This window comes from Grus americana, chromosome 3 (genome assembly GCF_028858705.1).
Source record: "Grus americana isolate bGruAme1 chromosome 3, bGruAme1.mat, whole genome shotgun sequence".
NCBI classification, from domain to species: Eukaryota; Metazoa; Chordata; class Aves; order Gruiformes; family Gruidae; genus Grus; species Grus americana.
Window position 1 is genome coordinate 107,566,920 of NC_072854.1, and position 26,467 is coordinate 107,593,386.

At 48.6% G+C, this 26,467-nt stretch overlaps 1 protein-coding gene across 1 annotated transcript in view; it reads left to right on the plus strand.

The window, feature by feature from the left end:
* GALNT14 (polypeptide N-acetylgalactosaminyltransferase 14) overlaps positions 1 to 22,020 on the plus strand; it is a 97,736-nt gene extending 75,716 nt beyond the window's left edge. Inside the window, exons 7-15 of the mRNA XM_054822313.1 lie at positions 869 to 956; positions 1,628 to 1,712; positions 3,111 to 3,214; positions 7,676 to 7,802; positions 10,439 to 10,531; positions 11,882 to 11,965; positions 13,096 to 13,240; positions 20,215 to 20,334; positions 20,943 to 22,020. Of these exons, the coding sequence (XP_054678288.1) occupies positions 869 to 956; positions 1,628 to 1,712; positions 3,111 to 3,214; positions 7,676 to 7,802; positions 10,439 to 10,531; positions 11,882 to 11,965; positions 13,096 to 13,240; positions 20,215 to 20,334; positions 20,943 to 21,101 (1,005 nt within the window). The 3' untranslated portion in view covers positions 21,102 to 22,020. The remainder of the gene's footprint in view (positions 1 to 868; positions 957 to 1,627; positions 1,713 to 3,110; positions 3,215 to 7,675; positions 7,803 to 10,438; positions 10,532 to 11,881; positions 11,966 to 13,095; positions 13,241 to 20,214; positions 20,335 to 20,942) is intronic.
* Positions 22,021 to 26,467: the final 4,447 nt, after the last annotated feature.

Genomic DNA, 26,467 nt, shown 5'->3' on the forward strand with positions numbered 1-26,467 from the left:
AAAGTCTTTTCCAAGTGAGAGAGCAAGTCTGTCTGTGCTCAGATGCTTTCCTTTGCATGGCTGTGAAAAACGATTTGATCTGGTGAGGGTAAAAGCTTGAAGTTTGAGCTATAATTGGAGTTTGGGATTTTTGAAAAGAAAAAGGGAGATAAGAGACCAGTCAAAGCTGTCAGAATGTCTTTCTCCTGTAGATGTTTTTGTTCATAACTGTTTGTATAATCTCTTTGCCCATAACAAGATGTTCATTAAATCACCACCAACTATTTAAGATAATTCAGATCTCCCTTTTTTTTAACCCTTTCACACCTTTAGCAAAACTCTAACTGTATCCCCATAGTTGGTACATTTGAAAAATGCCTGTATTTAACCTGTTTGACTGCCTGCATTTTTCCTCTGTCATTTCAACTGCCTGTTTATCACCAGACTTCTGAAATCCAGCAGCAAGTATTTAAGGGAGGCAAATGGGGAATACATTGGTGAATTAGCAAAAGGCAGACAGAGCTTTGCATCCAGCCGAGTTCGGCGCTGAGTACACGCACAGCCTGTGGAGGGAGAGACTGTGGGTGAAGCCAAAGCCGATGAGAGATGCTAGCTCAGCGGCCCAGCAGCACGCAGTCCTCTTTCCTAGGAGAGACGGTGCCTGCCTTCCCATCAATACCTTTGCCACTTGCTGCTGCTGCCATTAATTCCTTGGTTGAACTGATGAGATGGCTGATGAGGACGAGGCAGTGGTGGGCGTTTGTCCCTGACAAACCTGAATGACACCAAGATTTCAAGCCACCTGGTGTCTCCAGGAGTTTAGAGCATCCCTTGACCAGTTTGAGCAGTGTGATCTGAAGTCTTGGGTCATTTTGCTTCTGCTTTCCAGGATTCTACCCGAGTGGTCAGCCCCGTTATTGACATCATCAACTTGGACACTTTTGCGTACGTGGCGGCTTCCTCAGACCTCAGAGGAGGTAAGTCCAAGTGGTGTGCATGCCCCGTAGGTGTCCATCCCGTGGTGTGAGCACGCACTGGCCCGAGGAGCTGGTGGCTCTGCACCACACTGCTGGCTCCTGCTATCTTGCAAAAAGTGCATTAGCACTGTTCAGTGCTCCCCGCTGGCTGTTCTCAGGCTGTTTTTGAGACAGGTGAGCGTGGCGTGAGGAATGGTGTTTGCTACAGTGGATAAGGCAGTCAGGCAGGAAAGAAGGGTCATGTCAAAGCCACCCTTGGCAGCACTGAAAGCCGGGCTGCCGAGAAGAGCAGATGGGGGATGTCTAGGCAACAAATGGAGGATGCGACTGTAGCGCTTATTAGTATGCCTGTGCTATTTGTAGCACACAATATCCATCAGAGCGTGTATCTGTGTGCACAAGGGGACAAAGTGAGGTTTCAGCAGCAGCTTTAATTCTGACTTTTCCTGTCTTTGGAGTGCTTGACTTTGCAATTGTAATGCAGTATGTTGTTTCTTGTTCACATGCAGTAGTAAAATATGTTAGTCATTGGATAGTTCTCCCAAGAGCTGCATCTCCAAGGCTTAAGTCATTTGAAATACTCCATCAAACATGGCTTCTGCAGCTTGCATTGCCTCCCAATCCACTGCCATTTCTAATTTCCCCATGGTACCTCTCTACTTTGGTTTTAGGTTTTGACTGGAGTCTGCATTTCAAATGGGAGCAGCTTTCCTCAGAGCAGAAAGCTAAACGACTTGATCCCACCGAACCCATTAAGTAAGTCCAGAGGGGGAAGGAGGCACCTGAGGAACGTGGGGCAGGACAGGCGTCTCATCTGACCTCATGTGTGTTACCATGCACTGTAACAGTGTGATATTCCTTCCAGGACAGCTCTGAAGTTCTAATACCTATAGCAAGCTCCTGGCTCGCCTGGGGGTTGCAGTACAGCTTCACCTCCCAACATTTAAGCCTGAAGGTGCCACAAAGATAGAAGGGGTATATTTATGGTTATTTGTGGTTTGGTAGTGCTAAGGAGGCTGAATATGGTTAGGGGAAAACCCCAGTCCTCTAGACTCCTGGTTCTCTCAGCTCACCTATCACTTAAAAATAAGGCAGTGTCCTTGGCCGACTTGATAAAACGTGATGCCTAGTCTAGCCTTTCCAGATCAGCGCTACTCTTCTGGACGTCACTGAAGGCTCCTCAGAAATTGCAGGAGAGAGAGCAAAACTGAACGGGAGAGATGCCATCTGTCCTCATGCCGTGGGATGGAGGGAGTCCCTCGTTCTGCTGAAAGTCTCCTGGCAGCAAGCCGAGTGCTGGTGTCTGCATCTCCAGCCGTGAAGCGCTGGGGTGTGCTGCATGAAGGGACACCAAGTGTTGGGGGGAGCTCGGGGCCTCAGAAGCTCACAGGAGAGCAAAGCACTGCTGCTCCTTAGGATGCTGTTGTTAACAGGAGCTCTCGCTGGCTTCCTGAGGGTTTGCATTCTTGGTCGTCCTGCCATGTAGGGCACTGTGGGGACTCACCCGGGCGCAGCATTCCCCCCTCAGCTCCTCCTGAGCCTATGCTAAGACATCCACACTCTCTGCAACCGAATGGAGACAGGACTTGTGCCAGTAAAGGGCGAGTCTCCTCGAGCTGTCTTCTGGGTCTGCCCTCCCCTCCTCCATGGACCTTCTCTGTGCAGTTTTCTTAGCTAATCCAAAGAATGAAAAATAACCCTGTTTTGAAATAAAGATCACACAGCTAGCGATGGCTTTTAAAAAGCCCTTCTGAATTGGCTCTGCCTTCCCCTCCCCAGTAGAATGGTGCTCTTAACAGGCTGGCTCCAGGCAAAAAGCCCAGCTGAGTGAATAACCCCCTGAGCACTAAGTGCATTTTTGATGCTGAAGCCTACAATCAGGGCTGTGAACTTTGGGCTTGTAGGAGTAGTGCTGACGGGTGCATTAGCCAGTCATTAAGTGCCAGGCAATTTATGATTGACAGCAAAATACCAAGGCAGCTGAAAGAAAGGCTCAGATGCTTTTTGAGGTGTGTTGTCCTTGTTTGATGAGAAGGAGATGCACAGGTAATGTGCTGACGAGGGAAGAGGAGGCAAAGGGAAGGGCTGCTTCTGTGCATCCAGGTGCTGCAGCGGTGTTTGAGTGTCCCCCCTCTTCCCTTACCCATTCTGCAGGACTCCCATCATTGCCGGGGGGCTGTTTGTGATTGACAAAGCCTGGTTCAACCACCTGGGGAAGTACGACAGTGCCATGGACATCTGGGGCGGGGAGAATTTCGGTGAGTCACTCTTCTTCCTCCTACACCTTGCTGTGTTGGCTTCTCTTCCTGAGTCATGCCAGATGGATACAAGGTCATTTTGGACTTCGCTTTGAATGCGCTGCATGGTTTCCCTCACATTCATAGGTTTGCAGTCTGAGGTGAGTAAGGGATCCAACATGATGGGAAGCGAGCAATTGTTGGCACTTGGGACTCCCTGCCTTCCACACCACTTTGATTTTCTATAGGTAAATACCCTAAACCATGGAATTTTCAGCTTTGGTGTTACCGACAGTTGAGAACACACCACACACCCCCTCCTATTACTTCCTGATATTATTTTCTTGTTAAAAAAGCAAAGAGGTGTCTTATTCCATTGTCTGACAACAGCATTTTGAAGCTATGAACTGGGGCATCAGTGCCTCCCTGAATTTGCAGAGTGCCTGAAACAGTAGCTCCATCGGCATGCTGCAGGCAGCTGGCGAAGTAACATGGCTGCTTACTCATTCCTGTATCGCTAGATGGCTAAGCGTTGTCAGGCTCTCCTTGACACTACAATTTTTTCCTGCACGAAAAAAAAAAGGTGAAGAGCTGACCTAAATTCAGTCACCTCTTCCCATTGTCATGGGGCAAGAAATCTCCTGCATGCAAACTTGAGAGGGCACGTGAAAGAGGTGACGGCCTGTCCCTTGTCCCCCACGTCAAGAGGAGCTGGATCAGGCTGGGCTGTTCTCTCTTTGAAGCCGTAGTGATGCCACAGATCAGAGCAATAGACTGTATCCGTGAAAGAAGGGGGAGGCACTCCATGTCAGGGAGACAGATCAGAACCTGGCTTTAATAGCTCACACCTCTGGGGACTATGGCTAGCAAGGAAGGATCTTGTGTCTTAACACATACAGCAATGCTGTCAGTCATCCAGGGGAACAGATGCTGCCGCCTTGCAGTAACCCATCCGCTGCCTGACACTATTTTTTCCTTCACACGCCTTTTTCCTCCAGCATATTTTATTTATTTATATCTTGTTATGCAGTAGCATCTCTTGCCTTCCTGCTTTCTCTCTGTGGGTGGGTGCCTTGCCACCGGTCTGACCCGAAGCATCTGCTCCTCTGAGTGGGGTGGCTCTGAGGAAACCTAGGAGGGAGCGCAGCCCTCCCACCTCCCCCGCTGGATCAATGGCCCGAACAAAGCGTTCAGGGAGGGAACTAGACAGGAGGAGAGGGACCTGACCCACTGTCCGTCTCTGCTCACCACTCACCTCTGACAGCAGCCAGCATGAGCTGCTCCTGGGAGATGAACAGTGACGGGGCGGCCTGCCCTCTGGGGAAGCCGGATCCTGACAGCTTGTCCGATGCCCTGCAACGGCAAGCGTTGCGCTCCTTACGCGTGGGTATGGCCTGTCCTACGGAGCGTGGTGTTTCCCTTACTGGTGCTGTGCTCCGGGAGGCTGGTCCCAACCGAACGTGCGCTGGCTGCGCTGCGGGGTGTAACGCTGCCTCGGGGCATCGGCCTGACAGGTTAACGCAGCAACAAAAACGTGCAGGTCTGCTGAGCAGCAGGGCAGATCCCATCTTGCCCATCGCTCTGAGAGCAGAAGCGTGCCCGGCTCAAAGCTGCATCTCCTGCAGGCGCAGCAGTCGAGGGCGGCGTGTCCCACCTCTCCGTTGCACACAGGCGAGGGCGGCTGTGACTGCTGGCCCCAGTCAGTTTTGGGCAGGGGACAGAGGGCAGGAGCTGAGCAAGCGGCTGCTCATTTTGGATGCTTGCGGTGAACTGTGCTCTTTCTGGTAGCTTAGTCCTGAGGGGATGCAGGACTCTGGTGCTGGGGAGCATTGCTGCTGCCTTGAACGTTATTGACTGGGCAGCTAGAGGGGCCGGGAGACCAGGCAAAAAAAAAAGTAAGTGTGTTTGGGTTAGGAGGAGGACATTGTAGGTTTCTGTCGTCTTAAATTTACTTAATCCCCTGTAGATGAATTGATGAGTAATGGCAGAAGGACTTGCAGGCCAGCAAGAAGCACTAAAGGCATTTTGCCAAGCCCAATGCACCCCAAGGCGTGCTGCTCGCATCTCTCCTGGGGCTGGCTCGGAGGGGCCACCCACACTGCAGACGTCCTTGGTGGGTCAGGTGAAATGCACTGCTGGTTCCTGCTCCCCTGAGCTGGCCCCGTGCCATGCCTTGGCCGGTGCCTCAGTTTACCTCCTCTCGAGGCATTTAGCTCTCGGCTGCCTGTCTGGAGACCTTGTTTGTTAGCTGCCACTGATGGCTCCGTGGGTCATCCCTACCTGCCGAAACCTGTGCTTTAATTGCTTCTGCAGGGACTGGCGCAGGGTCTGCGAGGTGCAACACCTCTGAAACAGAGAGCTCAGACTCCTTACCATCTCCTGCCTCCCCAGCGCTGTGTTCTCATTCCGGTTCGCAGTGCACAGAGATCACCTCAGCTCACCTCTTCATTAGGCTTTAAATTAAGAGCAGGCGAGGACTGAACGGTGCAAGTCTTTCCCTTGCAGCACTTCAGGGAGCTGCTCTTCTCCCAGGCTGAGCAGAAGGACCAGAGGAGGGGAAGGCACAACACAGCAGCCACGCTGCGGTTCACAGCTGCTCAGCTGACTGTCCCCCTTTATCGGGCACCCTTCTGATTTACTCAGCAGCGCTGGCAGCGTGGCTGGCGCTGTGACACGCAGGCAAATGAGAGCAACAGCCACGTGCGAGGGGAACCGAGCGCAAGCAGCTTAGAGTGGCCGTGTCCTGCCGTAATCTCATTTCCCTGCAGCTGTGATTAAGGTTGCTCCCAATATAGCACCAGGACACGGCACAAGGGCGCGTTTTATTGGCCTGTTAATACCCAGAGCTGGGGAAAGTGGTGAGGCTCCAGCTGCTATTGCAGCTCTTGCCTGTAAACACAGCAGTGAAGGGAAGGGGAGGGGATTTCTGGGAAAAAGTACTTCTCCTCCCTGCCGTGCTTTCCCACCCCAGCCTTTGCTGACCTCTGCTGCCAAGGCCAGCTGTTGGGGATGGGCTCAAGCCTCGAATTTTGGACCTGGGCATCCAGGCAAGAGGGCTTTGTGGCTGTGCCAGCCTCCCGTTTCCATCGGCTCAGGAGCAGGCGGGTGTGCTTGGAGCAGGGACGGGAGCGCTGTGAAGCCGGCTCACACCTCTGCAGCAACCTGCACCTCGTGGCTGAGCCACGGGTGCTGAGAGTAGGTGGCTTGGGAGGTCCGGGCTCCAATTCTCCTTTGCTCCTTGAAGCTCTGAGTTGTTTTCGGAGGGCTGGCAGTGGAGGAGGAGGAGGAGGAGGAGGACTCCTGTCCATGCTGCCCAAATGGCCTTCCCACCACAGGTGCGATGTTGTCTTGCCAACATCCAACCTGGGGATAAGTCATACTTGTGCTGGCGTATGTGAGGGGACTACCAGGAGCACGAGCTGGCAAAGATGATGGGTGGCCACTTGTCTGACTTCTGTAGTTAAAGGTGGGAGGGGAGTGAAAAGGAATTTGTCGTTTTGGAGTACGTAAATGCTACATGCGGGTCTGTACTGTCAACAGATGATAAAATAGGATGCAAAGAACTGCAGAAGCCTTTTCTTTTTAATTTCATTTCTTTTCCATGCTGGTTCTGTCTAAGCATGACTTTCTGACAATATAGCTGCAGATTCATAGCTTCACAGGCGTTAGGACCAGATGGACCCATTAGATCAGCCATTCTGCTCACCCGTCCTACCTCGCCAGCTAGGATTTCATCCAGCTCCCTGCCAAGAGCCCCGTGACTTCTGGTGTCAATTGTGCCACAGGCTCGTTTTCCTCCAGAAGGGCCCCGCGGACCGGCCAGGGAGCAGCTTGGGGCAATGGGGAGACATTTCCCGTACTGACAGCTTATCCAGATTTTTGGGGGATAATCCCTCCCACCACTGACCTTTGCTTCTGTGAAGGTGTGTGCCTTGTTGGACCACAACGCTGGCGCTCACGGCTCGGAGTACGCGCTGAGCAGGATAAGCTCCTATCCATTTTGGGACAGTTGACGGATGCACAGCTCTCCGTAAACTTTGCAGAATCAATGGTGGATTCATAGAGATAATGATGGTTCTAGTCATTAATAAACACAATTCATGGCCTCTTCCAGTGAACTTGACAGCCCTTTGGAGGGAAGTGACTCCGAAATAGGCAGTGCAGGAGTAATTAGGGGAACGCAAAACTGGCAAGATGATTCTGCGATGTAAGCGGGGCTGCATGAAAAGGGACCTACTTACCGTCTCGCTTTTGCCATTGTGATAGCACCTGCTGCGCTATAGGCAGGTTTCAAGTGCGCTGACTTTAAACAGATTGCAAGAAGCTTTGAAATGCGCTTTTAAGGGAGTTGTGCCTAGGAAAGTCCCTCCGGTAACTGATTTATCCCAGTTTAATGTGGCGGAGGATGAAGTGAGAGGTAACACCAGGATCCAGCCTGCTCTAGGACAGAAAGACAAAATGCTGAAGTTGCTTCTCTTGTAGAAATCTCTTTCCGTGTGTGGATGTGTGGAGGGAGCCTGGAAATCATCCCCTGCAGCCGCGTTGGACATGTCTTCCGGAAGAAACATCCGTACGTCTTTCCAGAGGGAAATGCCAATACATACATAAAGTAAGTGTTTTGTGCTTACTTTGTTTTTTGTGATACTGATAAGGTGCTGCCTTGTGGGGAGTGGCAAGCAGAGAAGACGGGGAGGAAAGTTTGTTTGGAAAACTTTGAAATATCCCTGGGCAGGAATCTCCTGAGCCGAAGAAAACGCAAGTCAGTATGACTCTCCCTTAGGATTTCTACAGTGTCGAGAATATGACAGAAGTAGGACACTTACACGGTACCTTTCATCAGCACAGAAATGGAGGGACGGCCCCAGCATCTCCCTGAGCACTACCTACCGTAACAGCAAATGGTTCAGACCCTAAGGTTGTCAGAACACATTTATAATGACCTGAAATCAGGCTGCCAGAATGTCTGTCCGTACCCAGTGACCTTAGCTGAGGGCTGAGCGTGGCTCAGCTGAACCAGAAAATTTGGTTCCCGATGTATCTCTGAGCAGCGTGCTGGCGCAGGTGCCTTCGCCTCCGGGCTGGTGCTGTCTCTTGAGCAGAGGCAGCAATGGGCTGCACCTTGCTGGTGGGGACACCGAAGGAACTGCCAGGATGTCCCAGCTGAAAGGGACCTGTCCTCGCACATGGGAACAGGGACTGAATCAGGTGCTGAAACGGATGGCTGAAATGGGCCAAGATCAAGGCAAGGAAGGAGGTAGTCCAGAAGTGGGAATCAGCATCAGAAAGATGATGGGAGCAGCTAGTGAAGTCAGGAAGGATTTCTTACTCTTTTAGAGCGTGAGGCTGAAGGTTGTCCATTAAGTAAATGACAGAGAAAAATACTGGGGGTGCTTACACTTAATGCAGGGTTGTTTCTCAGCTAAACTGCATTTGTGTGTGTTTACACACCAGGTATTCCTTTTAGTGTGGCTTTCCCAGTGTTATAAAGAGTCGACAACAGTATTGGTGAGGAACCAGCCGCCTGCAGCGGGGTTGTCACTGACCCGGGGCTCTCTGCAGCTTCTCCACGCTTTGCATGAAACAACAAACTGGGGGAGCGCAAATTGCATCTCTCAGTTATATCTAATACGCGATTTCCAGCCGCGCTGCGTGTGGGGCATGAAGGGGACCATGTCACCTTGCTCCAAAAAGACGGTGGTGAGGGACACAGGGCATTGCTGGCATCAAGGAGGAGGGCACAAATCTGAGAGTCGCGGGAGGGCTCTTGCTTTTAGTAGTGGAATGAGACTCCTACAGAAGAGGCTGGGATGGGGCAAAATCTCCACTGTTGGAGTTGCCGCAAACCTGAGTGAAAAGGCGAAGTCTGCATTGCATCACCTGCAGGAGGAGCAAGGGGAGCTCAAATGGGTACGGCTCTTCTGGCTGTGCCCCAGGCACAGGCGCACAGGGACTTTGGGGAGGTCTGAATCAACGCCTAGGTCTGAGCCTCGGCATTTATCCCCATGTTTCTTATAAACCCAAATGAGATCAGGAAGCCAGACAAAAAAACCCTGCACTTTGTGGAAGGTTAGGTACACAGATGTAGACACCATGGCTTAGGCATCTCTTGAGCAAGAGCACTTAGACTCTTGTAGTGGCCTTAGAGAGAGAGAGAGAGAGGAAGAAGCACCATGAATCAGCAAGGGACTGAATAGCAGCCTGGAGAAACATATCTGTAGGCATTAGAAGCTGGGATTTTATTAACCTTATGGTATCTATCAGCCTTAAACTTAATGTTGTAGTATATAGACTGAGAGGAGAAGCAGCTTCTGGCAACCTGATGCTATGTGGTACCTCTGTTTAAACAGAGATGTTAGCAAAAAATATCTGCACCTTTCTGCCAGACATTGATTTTTTTTTTCCCCACACAGCCTCTACTTCAGTGCGAGAGACAGCTCAGGCTCCAGTGTTACGCTGGCTTCACGTGCAGACTATCTCCTTTTGTGGCCACATGGGACTTGGCTGGATCCAGAGCCTGCCCCGTGGCACCTACAGCCTAGCGGTGTGGTAGCAATGGCTTGGAGGCACTGGCCTGCCTTGGAGCGGTAGTTTGGAGGACTCCCCTGACCCGGGCAGGGATAGGCAGATAGGCACGGAGCAACAAAGCCATTTGCAAGAAGAGTTAGAGCCATCTGAAGTCAACAGATTTCCTGAGGTTCATAAACCTTCTGCAGACACCTGGCTGATGTGGAAGACTGACATTTATGCTACAGCACTGTAATCGGGGTGGTTTGTCTTAAGTTTTGAGCACCGAGATTTGCCCCAGTGAAATCCAGGGGTGCAAAGCAGGGGAGTCCATACAGGATTGAAGCAAAGGAAATACTTGCCTTCAATCTTTGGCAAATTCTGGGTCACTTTTTAGAGCTCCATCTCAGCCGCTAAATAAAATCCCAGGCATGCCTACCTGGGCGATGACACTTAAGAGAGGCTGCACTTCTGATTCTGATGGATGCAAAGCATCCAGCTGTGTTTGAAATGGTGAATTCATCACCCAAGCTTTTGCCTTTTCTGTTTGGTCCCTGGAGTAATGGGGAGGAAGAGTATCTTCTCTAGTAGTGAGGGATGGGCTGACTGAAAGGTGGTTTGGGTGAAGCCAAAGACCAAGTTGAGGAGGGGAGGAGAGTGGGATGGAATACTCAGTGCATTTTAGAAGATGTCACCTCAGAGGCTTCTTTGGTTTCACCCATCTTTCGTTGCCTCCTTCAGAAACACCAAGCGCACCGCGGAGGTGTGGATGGACGAATTCAAGCAGTACTATTACGCAGCTCGTCCCGCAGCCCAAGGGAGGCCTTATGGAAAGTAAGTGTCTTTCTCTGCTGCCTGCGCCCTGCCTGTGCCCTGCCTGCTGCAGTTGGTGTTCACGGTGACGTCGCCCTGCTGCGGAAACCCGCCTGCGTTGTTTCTGTAGTAACGCTCAATTAAATGCTAATGGTAGGCAGATGCTATGAGCGCAGCAATGAAACGTATAAACAGCTAGTTTATATGCTGCGCTAGTTCATCCCAGCGAGTGAACCGAATCGAGGTGGGGGGAAAACCCCCTCTGCTGTGTCCTGCCCTTGGTGTTAGGTACGAGTAGTGCTGGTCCCAGAACAGAGTTTGGCAGGGAGAGTCCAGAGGTCTCGCTGGCAGCAGAGGGGTAGGAAAATCATCAAATTTGGGGCCTGCTAAGGCTTTACTGGAAAGGAGCAAGTGCTTTGTATGCGGGGAGTTTGCCATTCATTGTGTGAACAGTCAGAAACGCCTCCCTGTCAGGAGGGCTGTAAGTATTCGTGTTGATTTTTCAGTGTCATATGCTCTTCCGTTCCTCAGAAAGTTTCCGTTGGACCACAAGGGTTTCCAAATCCAAACCCAAATTCCTTGTGGCTACTCTTCAATCTCCAAGATAAATAAATTGAAGTCCTGGTGACTAACCTATTTCCACTGAATTCATACCCTCTTCCCATCCGCCAGCAGCGAATGAAGTAACAGCTCTGTCCTGCTAAATGTATGAGGGTGTAGAGAAGAGAGCCTATGCGAAGGGAAGCTACTGGAGGCTTCCTACTGCTCTGTAAATGCCAGCTCATAACAGCTCCACGGGTAGAGGCTGGCCCAAGGAGGAGCTGGAGTTTGGAAATTGTCACTCTACAGCATGATCCCTCAGCAGAAATTTTGCCCTGGTTAATGAAAGAAAGAAGGATTTCACCGTGCGATTAAGTGCTGCTGACTTAAAGCTGTGTTTAGGTGCCCTTGGAAATCAAGGCCTTCTGTAGTCCTGTAAACTAAGAGTAACTTATAATAGCATATAATAATTTCCAAGTACATTAATATATTAAATTAATGCTTATTGCATATAGTAGATAGCATACTTTTTTTTACTAATAATTTTTAAATGACTGTACTTTTCCATGAACCTTTTCATCCACCAAACTCCAGGCTCCTTGTTAAAATGGCAATATGTCATCATGCTATTTTACCAGGTGAGACCTCCAAAGAGACAGATCAAAACGACTGCCAAAACTCATGTAGAAGAGAGCAGAAAATAGAGCTGCTGATGCTCATATGTTTGCTGTCTGTGCATATCTGCTGGGTTTCTCTCAGCCTCCCTGTTTGGTGCCTTGGGTCTCACCTTCGTGATTTCCATGGTATCTCTATGATACTTTCTTCCCACAGCGTCCAGAGCAGAGTGGAGCTGCGGAAGAGGTTGAAATGCCACAGCTTCAAGTGGTACCTGGAAAACGTTTATCCTGAACTTCGGTATGGATGTGTGATCTCCACCTGCCCCATCCCTCCTGCCCCACAGAGCTTTCCTCTGCCCCTCCAGTCCCCACACCTCCCCCTGCCCCAGAGGCACAGGCACCCCCTCCCTTGGGCTTCACAGAAGGGCGTAGTGAATTTTATGCTGGCTTTAAACACAGATTGCTCATGGTGTGAGATGGTTCATCTGAGATCCTGCATTCTCTAAGAAATCTTACAGACTTCTTGGCTCTTTGCTGCAGGGCTGGTGAGGAGCAAAGCACCAGTTATTTCTCCTAGCTTTTGGGGCTTCCTCAGGTATCCCCCTGCCCATGCTGTGGGACAGGAGCTATAAGGAAATAGCCAGTTTTCCTTAGAAAAGTATCCCAACATGGAAAATCCACAGTAGCCTCTGGTGGGTTGTTTCAGTAATTAATGACTCTTGCTTACAAAACAAACACCTAATTTCCAATCCTTTCACACTGTTCTGTGATACTCAAGACTTCTCTGGTATGAAACCATCCACTCTAGGAGTTTATGACCTGTATTCAGGTGGCTCTGCCTTACTCCTAGCCTAAAGCTTTGCATAATTTACACAGATCCCTTTTAATCACCAAAATTACTCCAGAAACCATTGCATCCATTCCCCCGGTCGCTATCAGGAGCCATCCTCACAAAAGTTTTGGAGATACCTCGAGGGACCTGCTGTTGCAATGGCCGAGTGCAGAATCACAGTGTGTAAATGATTTATAGCTGGTTTTTGCTTTTTTTGCCATGTGTGGCATTGCACAGCAGCCTTCACAGGGAATGCAAGGGCTCTGTGGTGGTTTGTTATAAAGCTCCCCGTTCCTGTAAGCTGAAGGCTGACCTTCAGCCTGCTCACAGTCTATTCCTTGCTCCTGTGTTTGCCTTGTGCAGTGTTATTTATTTTTTCCTCTTATAAAGGCCATCCATCCATCTCTGAGCGCTGCTTCTGCAGCGTCCCCGTCCATGTACTGCTCTCAGTGGTTCAGTATTGTAATAGATCTTGTCACTCTCATTTTCGGAAGGTGAAATGGCACGACTGCCCCTTTCTTACCCCACCGAGCCTCCCTTTGTGCACTCTGTGTGCCTGGGGGAGCAGGGGTGTTGTTTTCACGCTGTTCCCACAGGATTCCCGAGGAATCGCTCTATCAGACTGGGATGATCAGGCAAAGACAGAGCTGCCTGGAGTCGCACAAGTCTGAAGCCCAAGAGTTCCCCGTCCTGAGCTTAAATCCTTGTATCAGCAGCAAAGGCACGGCAGCAACAGCACAGGTAAGATGCGTTGCCTATCCCCGTAATGCCGGCTGGAGAGAAGGGTCTGGGGCAGCTTCAAGGTGATTTCCTACGTTTGCTAAAGCTCTGTTAGAGAATTACCCGTCCTGCCAACCCCTTTCTTAAGGTAGCATGTAGTTAAACCCTGGTAAGTCCTCCTTACCTCGGTGGAGGCAGCAGGGACTGGTGCAGGAGCCGCGGTACAGGGTGGACCACTTACCTCTGTGCTAGCCTGCACTGAGCACTCACTACTACTCAGGAACACCGCGCACCGTTCATCCGCAGAGATCAGAGAGAGACAAAGAAAACTATAATTTCCTCTCATCTTTCAGCCTTATTTCTTTCAAAATGCACTGGATCGCAATGGTATTTATAACTTCATAGCCTGCATTCCCTCCGTATTAGATTGCCCATTAAACTAGTGAGAATTTAATGAGGATGATCACAGTTTCTTCGATCTCGTTTTTTTCAGTCTCACTGAGACGAGAAAAAGCTGTATGAATCAGTGTTCTCAAAAGTATATTCTAGGAAATGTTAGAGCCAAGAGCAAGCACGTGTGCCTTGCAGCGTTGTCGCTGGAGCAAGACCCTTGAAGACGAGGCTTCAAAACCTGCCTTTGCTTCAGGCTCCCTTTGTGGTTTTGGGCACGTCAGTAAGTTCTCTCGCTGTTCCCATCTATAAAACAGGGAGAATAACAATCACTCGCTTCTTCAGGGTGCCGTGAAGTAATTTAATAGGCAACGGTGTGCTTGCTTCCACTTGACTGTACATCCTTAACCCTCATGGTTACGCATTCAAACCAGGTAGCTATGCATATAAAAGGCCCAGGTCTGGAGCTGCTGCTGCAAATGTCCTTAATTTGTATGTGCAAATGAAGCATCTCATTATGTGCGTCTCTTTTGCATGCAGTTGCATGCCTGCCTTTAGTCAGGAAAATAATATCTGTTTCACAATCTGGTAAAATCAACAATGACTACTTGAATTTTAGTCAGTTCAGAAAATATACTGAATATAACTGCAAGTACCACAGAGTTACAGTTCTTACAGTTTAACTGGTTTCCAGGCTGCAGAATTCTTTTTCTTTCTTCCACTGCTGCACGGATTTTTTACACAAACAGCAAGAGAAGCGAGCTGATGAGAGCAAGTCATCATGTTCTGCAGGGTCAGCTCTGCTGAAGGAAAAGAAAATACTTTAGTGACAATTGCAACTTTCAATGAATTAGATGTTTTTTTAAAAAATCTGGGAGAATCAGAATGGAAAATGCTGCTGCAAGCTAGCTTTTCAAAATGAAATGGCGTTGGTCTTTCTGAAATATCAGTTTGATATGATATTTTAAAATGAGAAATGTCATGCCAACAAGTTGGATTGTTTCATTCCCATCAAACACATTTTGTTTTGACATTTATGTGCAGGAAATTTTTGGAATTTTTCACGCCACAAACTTTTCATCTTCCCATTCTGATTCTGCAGCAGTTTGCAATAGGTCAACACTTCCCACTGGATGGCAACTCCTAACTCTGCAGGGGAACGGAAAAATGCACTACAAATGGATTGCTGAATAGCTGCACTCAATACACAGGCAGGAATAAAGAAAAACCTTTTCCTTTTATCTTCCTCTGTCTTTCTAGGATAGTTCTCTGTTACTTGTACCCGTGGAGAATATTTCAGATGAAAGCAGGATATTTCCATTTTCACTGTGAATAGAAACTTATATTTTAATTACACAATTGTTACAAGGCCACCTGAACTTGTGGATGACATGGGGGTTATAGTCACCAGGCTGTGTAGGATAGATTATGCAGCAGTCCTGAATGCTACTTAGTTTCGTATTTGATATCCCAGAATAGAGCAATAATCTTCACTTTTAACATACCGAAGTCACATCTTGTTTACCCTAAGCTTCATTATTTGAAAAATAGGCTTAGCTAAATCAAAGCTGTGCTTTCCTGGCATTCACTAAGTACTATGGAAATATCCTGGCCATCCAGATCCTTTATTGTCAGGGTAAGCAGCATTCATTCAGTTGCTTGCTTGCCCTTCTGTAGCTGTCTCCCTGCTAGGCTCCCCAAGCCCGTTACCAACATTACATGCATGAAGTCCTGGGACCGGGTGTGAGAAGATCTCAGCTGTCATACCTCACCATGGTTTGAGGAGAGAGGAACAGGAGCTGTCAGGTGACAATCAGTTGCTCTTTATTTTTTTCTATCTGTAGTGCAGGGGAAGGGTGTTGTGAGCCCTCTGGCCACATCCACAGTTTGGGTAAATTGAGAAGAGTGACTGCAGTGAAATCAGGCTTTACACCCCTAGCAGATCTCACAAACCCTCCCTGGTGGCATCTGGTGTTACTCCTGAATTACTAAAAGGAGCACTGAGGCAGAAGACCACCTCTCATCTTTGTGTAGGAGAGCTCTGTCTTCTCATTCCTGGGATCCATTCGGCCCTTCCCTCTCCAAAAGGTCTGGTAGCAGTCAGAGCAGGCTCCGTCCCCTGAGGTGGCTCTCAGAGGGACCTGCTCTTGAGTCAGTGACTGGCAGAGACCTTGTGCAGTGCTGGCCATCCCCAGGGCACAGCGGGCTCCTCCTTTGCTTCTGCCCACCAGAGCCTTGGTACTCTATGTCTTATTGTGTCGCATTTGCTAAATGAACTGATTGATTTAGTTTTTCACAAGAGAAATGCATCTGAGGGAAAATAATTGATCATAGTTTTGTCCTGGTCTATCTGATAAACATGTGAGTAGTTGAGTTTTTTTCAAACTAAGTGTCAGTTGATATTAGTCTCTGGAATAGACATTTGACTGGAGAACATTTAGTATCTACCCAAACTAACCTGCCAGTGTCCCTCCTGAGACATCTCAACCATAAAAATTCTCCTTTGACCTTCCTCCCCTCAAAAGTCTTCGTTCTGCTCCTCCATGGGCATGTCCTGCCCCAGCTGTAGGCCAGATAGAGCTTCAGGAGCTGGGCTGAGCCAGCAGAGCAGAGGGGCTGGCTGGCACTAGTGTCATCTCTGCACCCAGGCTGCCGTGGGCGCCTTTTGCATTTTGCTTTCCCTCTCCTGAGACGTGCGTAAGAGCTAGTTGCATCCCAGGGCCTTTTGATGAGTGAAGTGCTTTGGTATCCTTAGGTGACCCGTGGAGTCACGTGCCTTGGGAAATCCTTCCCTGTGATTTTAAAAAGATAATAATTGAGGGCTGAGGTTGTTCCCGGCTTCTTCAGAAACATTTTTCTCTAGCTGCTACCCCAGCTTTAGGGTACAGTTGACCGCTTGCTCAGCAGCAGAGCACGTACTGCTCTGTCACGTAGTGCTGGGCTCCCACGGGGCTGCTCCTTGCGAGGCTGAGGGGCTTCTTTCTCCTTCTGCCACCCAGGCTGCGCCACGCCGAAGGTCACATTTTAAAACAATTTCCTCAGTTCACAATGATGCTGAGTAACAGTGGCAGGTGCCTGCTCGAATGATGCTAAAGCCTTGAAAAATAGTCGCAAGCCTCAGATGGGGGCTAGCGTTATCTGAGGCTTCGGAGGAGGGGGATTGCTGGTTGTGGTGTGCAGGTGGTAGCTCTGCTCGCCCAGTCCAACCTCTTCCTCTTTGCTCTACCACCACCTCATCAGGAGCTGCTTTGTCTTTGAAAAGTCAGGAAATCTTGATCTCGGTTTCACCTCGTGTGTCTGTTTTACCTTGGTGCCAGGGGTCGGCTCTCAACCCCGCTGGCATCTCTTCAGGCCAGTCTGCAGCCCTGAAGCCGTGTTAGCTCCTCGAAGGTCTCCCTTCTTAGGAGTACCCTGGGCTGCCCCGTTCACCGAAACTGCCGGGGTGCGAAGCTCTGCCGTTGTTACTGCTGTGCTGGCCGCGGGAGTGCTCCGTGTGCCAGGGTTTGGAAGATAAAGGAGTTTCTCATGGGAAAAAGAGCAGGAATTTTCATCCCAACTGATACAAATAGGGGAAGAGATGGGCTAAGATAAAAATTTGCATGGCCATTTGCCTGTATTCTAAGTCAAAGCTTTTAATGGATTCTGTGGTGTTCAAGTGACTTCCCCCCCCCCCCCAGATTTCTTCATTTTCTGCATCATTTTCTCTGGCTTTCATCTAGGGCTGAAAAGAGACAAGACATGATTAGAACTGGATAAAACATTTGCAACAGGACTGGCTTCCATAAAAAGCCATTCTGCCAAAATAGAAGAGCCGTGTGAAAATCTGTCAGTTCAGATAAAGACAGCAGCAGGACAGCCTGGGGGCAAGAGGGGAGGATCCAAGGTCAGTTATCCAACGGACGCATGCATCTAGCTCTGAAGGCCTCACTTCTTATGATGAACAACAGCTTAGGAGAGATGGTTACCACCACCCTGTCTATCCCACGGCACTTTGCCGACTGAGAGGGTATTCCTGCTTGAGAGGATGTGAATATCGGGAAGGTTCGAACAGAGCCTGGCCTGGAAAAAAAACCATGGGGAACCTTTGGGAGGAGCAGTCGTCCATGAGGTGCCTTAGTGAAGCAAGGAAGCAAAGAAGGTTAAGGGGTCAAACAAAACAAAAAAGTCCCATGGGCTGAATTAGTTGGGGGATTCAACATATACACGAGTTACAGGATTAGCTTGTTGCTGTGGAGCGTCCTGGGTGCAGCTCAGGCCTTGTCCTCGGCTAAAATGACCAACAATTGGTTAAAAATGTAAAGTGGGTTTTCAAAGCAGCTTGTAGCAGTGCAGGCAGCAAGAACAGGTGTTGGAGCTTGCCCCGTAGGGCTTGGTTCTTCACAGATGCAGGACTAATTTGGCACCTGATTTCCCGGGCTGGTGGTTTACACAGCAGCTGACAGCGTGTATGATTGGGATGTCTGGAACGCGTTCACTGTAGGATCAGGTAAGCTCTGCTCCGTCTGACAAAGGAGAAGTAGTTGCCAGAAGGCCCTTCGGGTGCAGACTGCGGCTTTGAAAATGAATGCTTGTTATGCGCTGAAATCCTGGGCAGCTCTTGCTGAGAAGCCTGGGGGCAGGCTGTTCAGAAAGCCGGGTTTGATTTCCATTAGCTGGTGGGGAGTAGTAGGCTAAGCAACACAGGGTGTGAGGATCACAGTGTTATGTCCTTGTGGATCTGGGTCTGCTGTGCAAAAGCATGTTTTCCCTTCCAGGTGGCTAAGAACCTCAGTGAAGTGGGATTTACATTCCCAGGAATTAAATGCCTGTAGCTGTCTGTTTTGAAGTCGGGGAGAGGAGTTAGAGCTGCTGACGGTGACAAATACCAAAGGGGTGGAAGCATTTCCCTGCTCTAATAACTCATGCTAATGCAACCCAAAGCCTCCACCATTTGAAGTCAGGGGGAGCTGCAGGTGTCCCAGCTTTGAGATCAGGGCAGCCATTCTTCACGTCCCCCTCCGGCACTCAGTCTCCCAGGAGCACTTTTTACCCTTCATTTTTCTAGACCCAGCCTACACAGCCATACATTTGAGTGCTGCCTTCCCCTCCGTTGCCAACACCCCTGCTCACTTCACTCCTCCCGGAGCTCTGACTCCTCCATATCTGAGCTCTCAACTGTTTTGCTTTCTCTCTGCATCTTTTCTTTCACAGCAGCCTTCCCAGTTCTTATACCCTGTACCCTGTCAAGGCGTGTGCTTGGCTCTTGGGGCCTTTTGCAGGAACCCTCTTGCTCCCTGGCCTTGCTCTCTCCAGCACGGTTATTGCCCTCTGCTAGTGAAGCCAGCTGCTTTTTGTGTTCCAGTCCTGCTCACCTGCCCTGCCGCGGCTCAGCAGCCTGCTTTCCATTTGCTCCCACTGCTGCTCGCCTGACTGCTATCTCAGAGCCACTCACACAGCAGGAGTTGATCCTGCTTTGCAGCCTGGCTAGAGGCACTCAGAAACCTCTTCCAGCCCTGCTCTTTCTAATTTTAAAGTTAATGCCCACACAAAGTTATAAGCAAAAGACCTTGTTCCTGAAGTCACTCTCCAGGGTTATGTAAAAGCACGGTTTGCGGCGTCCCGTAGGCCGAAGCAGCTCTTGTCTGCTTGTGTATACACAGAAACAGGAGGGAGACATCCCTTGCCTGGGCAGTCTCGGACCCTCAGGAGGTGCTCTTGGGTAACAGGAGTGCAGGTGAATGATAGAAACCATTCAACAGGAATAAATGTCGGAGTAAACTTCCATGAAATACTTCGGGGCTAAGCAGTGTATCTGTACATGCCCGATGCTTTGATCAGCATATTTGGGAACCCTGGTCAAACTATCAGCTACTTCTCTTTTCCTCCCAAGAAAAACATTCCAGGGGTGGAAAAGAGGATAATCCCAGAGAGCCCCTGTTGTATGGTAAGCTTTACACAGCACAAAGAGTCTCCGCTCCCCCAAAGATTGTTTCTTGGGCCGATGGGCTGATAAAGAGCAGGTGAATATGAAAAGCAGCATGAGAAAAAAGCCTCCAAGACAGCCCAGGGGAGCAGGAATAGCAGCGGTCACAGCAAACCTGTACATCAAATGCTTGGAGTTTGATCCCACTCCTTTGATACAAAGGGAGCTTTATCCCTGATTTTTGTCATATTTGGGAACAGAATCCTCGGAACTGCAAACATTTGCTATGTATCAGCTTCTCTCTCCCGCTGCCAGCTGCAAAGCATTTTGCTGCTCTTCCTCACAAGAAGAGGATTGCACATTGTGTGTAGCATTTCTGCCTCTCTTTTGCTGTTTTTCCATCCCCCTGTTCCCCAACCGCAGCCCGGTTCTGGCTATGAAATACTTTGCCTCATGAACCATTTTCTTCCAGCAGCTTTTGTAGGCATTTTCATTGGTGCATGTAGTCCCCCAATGACAGCTGCAGTTTTGGGGAGGCTTGAAGCATCCTAGTGACCTGTCCTGCTGCCTCTGGAAGTCCGTGAGGTTTGTGCTTGGTTTCAGAGGGGACAGGATCCAAGCCAAAGTGTTTGCTTTCCAGGTAGAAGAATACCAAGGATCAACCCTGATCTCTTGCCTTCTCTCTTTTTCTTCCTCTTTGCAGGAATGGACATACACATACAACCACCAAGTCCGCCAGCAGCAGCTGTGCCTGTCTGTGTACACCCTCTTCCCGGGTTCCCAGGTGCTGCTGTCACCTTGCAAAGAAGGTGACAACAAGCAGGTGAGCCCTTTCATCGATCCCCCGTTTCCTTTGAAGTTCCCTTTCTTTCAGCATAGTATTACCGCACGTCGAATCGCCCATGAGCTCTGCGTTCTTCTGGGAAGCACAGTCTATCTGGGAGTAGAGACTTTGGCCTGTTCAGCCCTTTGCCTCTTAAATGAGTGTGTTGATAAGGCTGTCTATTAGTGTGGGTGGTGATCTGGATACTTATCTGCAGAAGTCAAACCAAAACTGGCAATTTAGTTCACACGGGCTGCCAGTCAGTCAGCAGATGCTAACACTTCTCTGCAGTTAATCATCAAGCTGGCATTTGAACCAGTGACCTGGGGAAAAAGCTGTTAGTAGTGTATTATCTTTCTGAAGGCAGGCAGAGACTGAGCTGAAATGAGGGTGCTTCTGATGGGAGAAATGCTCAGCGTGTGTTCCGCTGGGTGTGGGCTGAGGAACCCTGTAGTTTCCAGCATCAGGCCACAAAGGCTTAGTGACAACTGGATGCTGGACTAGTTTAGTGACGACTGTCCTCCTGATGCTGGAACAGTACAGTAGAAGCATAACAAGGAGGAAGCTTGTTCACCCCTGTTTCTCCTCTCTTGTGTGTTTCTCCTCAGCGATGGGGTAAAGTTGGGTCACATATCGAACACATAGCTTCACGCTTTTGTTTGGACACCGAGACGATTGGGGACACAAATGAGAGCACCAAAGAGTTTGTCATCAACCCTTGCGAGAGCACAGCCATGAGTCAGCGCTGGGACATGGTGATGTCTTGACCTCCTGGAGGACTTACACAGCGGGGATGGGCACTGAGACGTTGCTACATGCAGCCGAGATGCACCAGATGGAGCTCAAATGCAAAACCGTTGCGGGTCCTTGTGTATTATGGGACAGGAGAAGAATCATTCAAATAAAAATAAGGACATGGCCCTCCAGGTTGAACAATGGATGTTGTCTGCAAGGGATGCAGCTGGTATTGGCCTGATGGCAGTCATACATTCAAAGAGAAGGGATGGCAAAAAACCCAAACTTGACATGTTTTAGAGGGATACCAGTGCTCCTGTTATGGGCCCTACAGAAGTTCGGTGTGCACAGTATTTATTAATCTCTCTGGAAACACAGGTAGAAGAGCCTTGGAGACCAAAAGGAGACTTGGACTCAGTAAAACAAGCATCTCAATAGCTTTTGGGGAGTGAGGCCAGTGTGCAAGGAGGGATGTGTCAAGGGATGCTAAGAAACATCGCCTGGGATCGAGTGGAAAACACTGAATTACCTTTGCACTTTTCATTGCTATGAATGAGTTTGTCTTTTGCAGAGAGTGTGGGTGGAACCGTGTTTTGCGTTTGAATTTGTATCTGATTCACGTACGTGTTGTGTGTACAGAGGCAGGGCAGACATCTATGGCTGTGACCAGGATCAAACCAGCAGGTAATGGGGAGTCCTGCTCAGTGCTAACTGCACATGGGGTTGTTGAATCTCCAAAGCCCAAGCAAACAGAGGATTCAGTGTGTGAGATTAGAGGATATAAAGTGCTGTGAAGCTGGGAGGAAAGGCAGTAACATGATTATTTCTCCTTTCTGAAGGCCATGGGTGAGCACTGAAAACTCCCCTTTAATCTCACTATGTGTCTCTCACTGCTTCAGATCTGGAATAAGTCAAATTTTCACTTTTCTTCCATAAAAGTAATATTTTTGGTAATTGAAGGTAATTGTGTCATATTTGTGTTTCCCAATTTCCCGACTACAGAAGAAGGGACTCCCATGAAGTGCTGCTACTGTAGGAATGGAGGAGGTATTTTAAAGCTAGAGACTACTCTGAGAAAGGAAAAGGGATATTACCAGGTTTTGCTTTCCAGGTATCTTGTAGCCCAAGATGTGAAGTGCTGAAGAAAAGGTTTGGGATTCCCCCAGCCACACCGGTAAGCAGGGAACCCGAGGTCACAAAGTACCTCTCTCCCAAAGTCTTTCAGCATAGGCAGACTTGGCAGAACTTATTTCTTCAGGTATTGGAGATGTGCTATTGCTACATGGAAGTGAGGTGACTGCCAAAGGAGAATAGGACAGAAGGCCTCAGAAGGGGTCTTAGGAATAGGAGAAGATTAGAAGGTACTTTCCAGCCTGTCCTTCAGAGCAGATCCCACCACAGCAACAGGTAGCGGGCAGTGAATCACCCAGAGCTGCACACACAGCTCTTGTGTAGTAACAACTCTTGAAGACGACTTTTGCAGGACCGTCAATGTGACTTGTAAAAAACACAGTTTGTCTCTAAAAATGCTAGAGTTTAATGAAAATCCTATCATTTGTCCCCTGTGCTGCAAACTATAGGTAAAATACCACAAGCTTTGAGCCTTCGAGTGCTCTTGGCATCCCTTCTTGAAGAAACTGCTGGCTTTCAGGATTTTACTGCCTCAGTTTCTCCTCCCTCAGTGCTGGGAGAAAGCTGTATGTGTAAATCTCCCTAGCTTTAGAGGCAGAACCAGTATAACTCTTTATTTACAAAAGGTCACAGGGTATAAATGCTTTCCATGTGCTGCAGTGATTACTAACCTAATCAAGCCCCCGTGGTGCAAAGCTCAAAGGCTTCTGTTGTGAAAGGGCTGGAGTAAGCTGTCATTTCCTGGTGGGAGCTGGCATTGTTTCCCTGCCACCACTTTGCGCAGGAAACAAAGAGAAGTATTAAAATGGAATGGATCCCATTTCACAAAGAAAGGTAGTGACCTTGGACTCCTTCTGTTTAATTGAACCAGGGAAATATCACACCTACTTTTCACTCTGGTGATGACAGGCAAGTGGTAGTGACTCCCTGCCTAGTGCTGACAAGGGAAAGCAGCTCCTGAGAGCTTGCAGCTTAACATGCTCACACCTGTACCTTGCCTGCAGCCCGGGACTGCCCAGCCACTGGCACTTCAATTCTGAAAACTTGGAGACAAACAACTTGTCATCAGTTTTGAAGTCCAGCACCCGGCAGGTACACTCTGACCAGGACCTCAGACCTGTCTAGCCTTGTTATTTTCCACCTAAGCCAAAAATATCTGTTCTGCTGACAGCCAAATCTCTCTAAACAGGTAATGCTCTTCTTTGCCTTAGCAGAAACAGCTACCTCACTACATGTGTAGGACCCATGGGACCTGCAGGGATGTATTCTAGGAAGAAGTTATTTGACCAACTTTTCAGCTGTCTTGCATTTTGTGAAACCCAACAGCTATACCAAACCCCTCCTATTCCAAAACACGCTAAGGTGATCACTGTGAACTTGTTTGGGGGCAATGGAAGGCAGGCAATGGGGAAGGTGCCATCAGGCATAGTGGCCCCTGCAAGAGAGGACCATCCTTCAGCTAAGTCTCTTGCAGGCCCAAAAGCCACCAAGTACCTAACAGACCTGGGGAGCAGCAGCCACTCAGCAAATGGTGATTATGTCTCATGCATCCATTGGCCGTAACCCTTAGACTGCAGCTTTTTTCATGGTCCAAGAAATGAGATTAGCCCTATGGATCAGCAGTGTTTCTGGAGAAGCCCGAGGGTATCAGCCTGACTCCTGGGAAGCTTTATATTAGCAGGTAACGGACTGGAAGTCTCCAGAGTTAGCCCCAATATGGCATTTAGCAAATCTTCTGCTTAGTGTCCCTGTAAAGAGACCTTACATCATGTCAGGGGAAAGGTTAACTGCTGCTGAAATCTAACTCATACCTTTAGGTTTATTTCACTTATTAAAAAATAACACTGGAGACAGATGAACCTTTTTTGCTTTGCATTTCTTACTTGCCTAGATACTTATTGTCATGCTGTGCACAGATACACGTGACATTGATAGGTGTACCTAGATGGGCTCCTGTGCCTATAGCTCTTAAGCCCTAATGTCATTTGGTAGTAATGGTTTTTGGTAACATTTTGCACTGACTTGAAAGAACAGAAGATAAAGTAGGAAATATGGTTCTAATCCTATCTGTTGAGCTTTGTGACAGCCTTTATGATCTCCAGGTAAGTCACTTTTTGTGCCTTGGGAAAATTAGATTCAGAGCAGGAAACTCAGGGTTAGAACTACTGCTGCCTTTTAAAGAGCCAACCAAGGCTATGCAAAAAATCCAAAAAAAGCACCTTAATCTTCCCCTTCCCTCCCGAAGGAGATCCGTGTTCCAGTGAGAACAAATCTACCTGGTTTCAGTTGGGCTGGGAGAAGTCTTACTCTATCTTGCTGCTTCTCTGATTTCCAGGTATTTTGTGCTCATCCTCTCTCTGTACCAGCGCAGTGCCATGAGATAGCAACACAAAGCATGGGTGCTTGGAAGCTCAGCTTACAACATGCCAATGTATTAATTTAGTAGTAAAGAGAAGGAAACAATTCAAAGATCTTTGATTATCCAGTGAGGCAATAGGAAAATGGGTCTGATGGATGAAGATTGGAGGACTGTGGTTCAAGACAAGCACCAGCCCTGAGTGCTAATCCCTTCTACTGCTTCTAGGAGCGACCTGGGCTAGCTTACTTCATTTCCCTGCCTCAGTATCCCAAACTTTTAGTGAAGACTGAATGTTTTGAACAGAGAGAAAGCCAAGTATTAGTTTTTGTTGCATGCAATACCAGCAGTACTGGACTGGCAGTGGACTGGTTGTCTCTGGAGTTAGCCCCATGGTCCCTTATTACCTGCTGTACAGGGTCTGGTTTGGATGGAGTTAATTTTCCTTGTAGCAGTCTGTACGGTGCTGTCTTTTAGAATGGTGACCAAAACAGTGCTCATAACACATCCCAATGTTTTAGTTAATGCTGTGCTTCCACAGTGGCAAGGCCCCCTCCACCTCTCATTCTGCTGCCCGAGCAAGTAGGCCAGGGTTGGAAAAGATGTTGGGAGGGGACACAGCTGTGACAGCTGACCCAAACTGGCCAAAGAGATATCCCATACCATATAATGTCATGCTCAGCAATAAAAGTGGGGAGGAGTTTTTCCACAGTAGTTGTTGCTTGGAGACTGGCTGGGCATCAATCTGCAGGTGGTGAAGTGTCTGCCTTTGCATTACTTGATGGGTTGGTTTTGGTTTTTTCCTTTCCTTTTCCTTCACTTATTAAGCTGTCTTTATTTTGACCCACAGGTTTTTCTCACTTTTGCCCTTCTGATTCTTTCCCCCATCCTGTTTGGGGGGAAGTGAGTGAGTAACTGGGTAGGGACTTAGCTGCCAGCCAGGGTCAATCCATCGCACTGCCCTAAGCAAACCAGGGTCTGTAGTGTAGCTGGCTGCTATTCTTGACAGCTTGGACTCTGATCACAACTGTGCAATAGGATCTGCGCTGCTCACATTTCAGATCTTAAAAGCTTTAGTGAAAAACTAGGGGCTAGAATTGTTAGTAGATCTGGTAATGGAAGCAAAATCAAGCAGATTGCAAACTACTGATGGTCAACATACAAGCAGCAGAAACTGTAGCTCATTAATGTTGTGGCTAAATTAATTTTGAATAATAAGTCCAGCCCCAGTTTTAATATTATGCTGCTGCTTTAGATGGCTGAAGAGTTTAAGGAAGTCTGGTATGGGTGTCCACCTTACATTGAGACTTAAGGGCTGAAATCCAGTGGAATTATTCCAGGTTTATGGATGTTTTCCATATGTCCGCTGTTCTGTTACTCACTGGAAGTGCCTTCAGAACCCTGTAAGAATAAAAACCTGTTACAAGCTACTACCTCTCCAACTGAGTCTAATTAAGTTTCAAGTTGAGCTGCATTTTAGCTTAGAGCTGATGAAAAGCAACATACAGATGTGCAGGTAAGAATGCTGCTTTGGTGGTGTAAGGGGCTTTTGTTTTCTCTGGTATTACTTGGGCACTAAGGAAATCCAAGCTGGTTATGGGAATATTGGATATATGGATATTGGAAAAAAATTCTTTACTGTGAGGGTGGTGAGGCACTGGAACAGGTTGCCCAGAGAAGCTGTGGATGCCCCATCCCTGGAAATGTTCAAGGCCAGGCTGGATGGGGCTTTGGGCAACGTGGTCTAGTGGAGGGTGTCCCTGCCCATGGCAGGGGGGTTGGAACTAGATGGTCTTTGGGGTCCCTTCCAACCCAACCCATTCTATGATTCTATGAGTGATGTACAAAAGAAACCATGACTGAGTTTCAAGGTTGGATTTTGCATAAGTGCTCATCCAGCAATTATCTGTC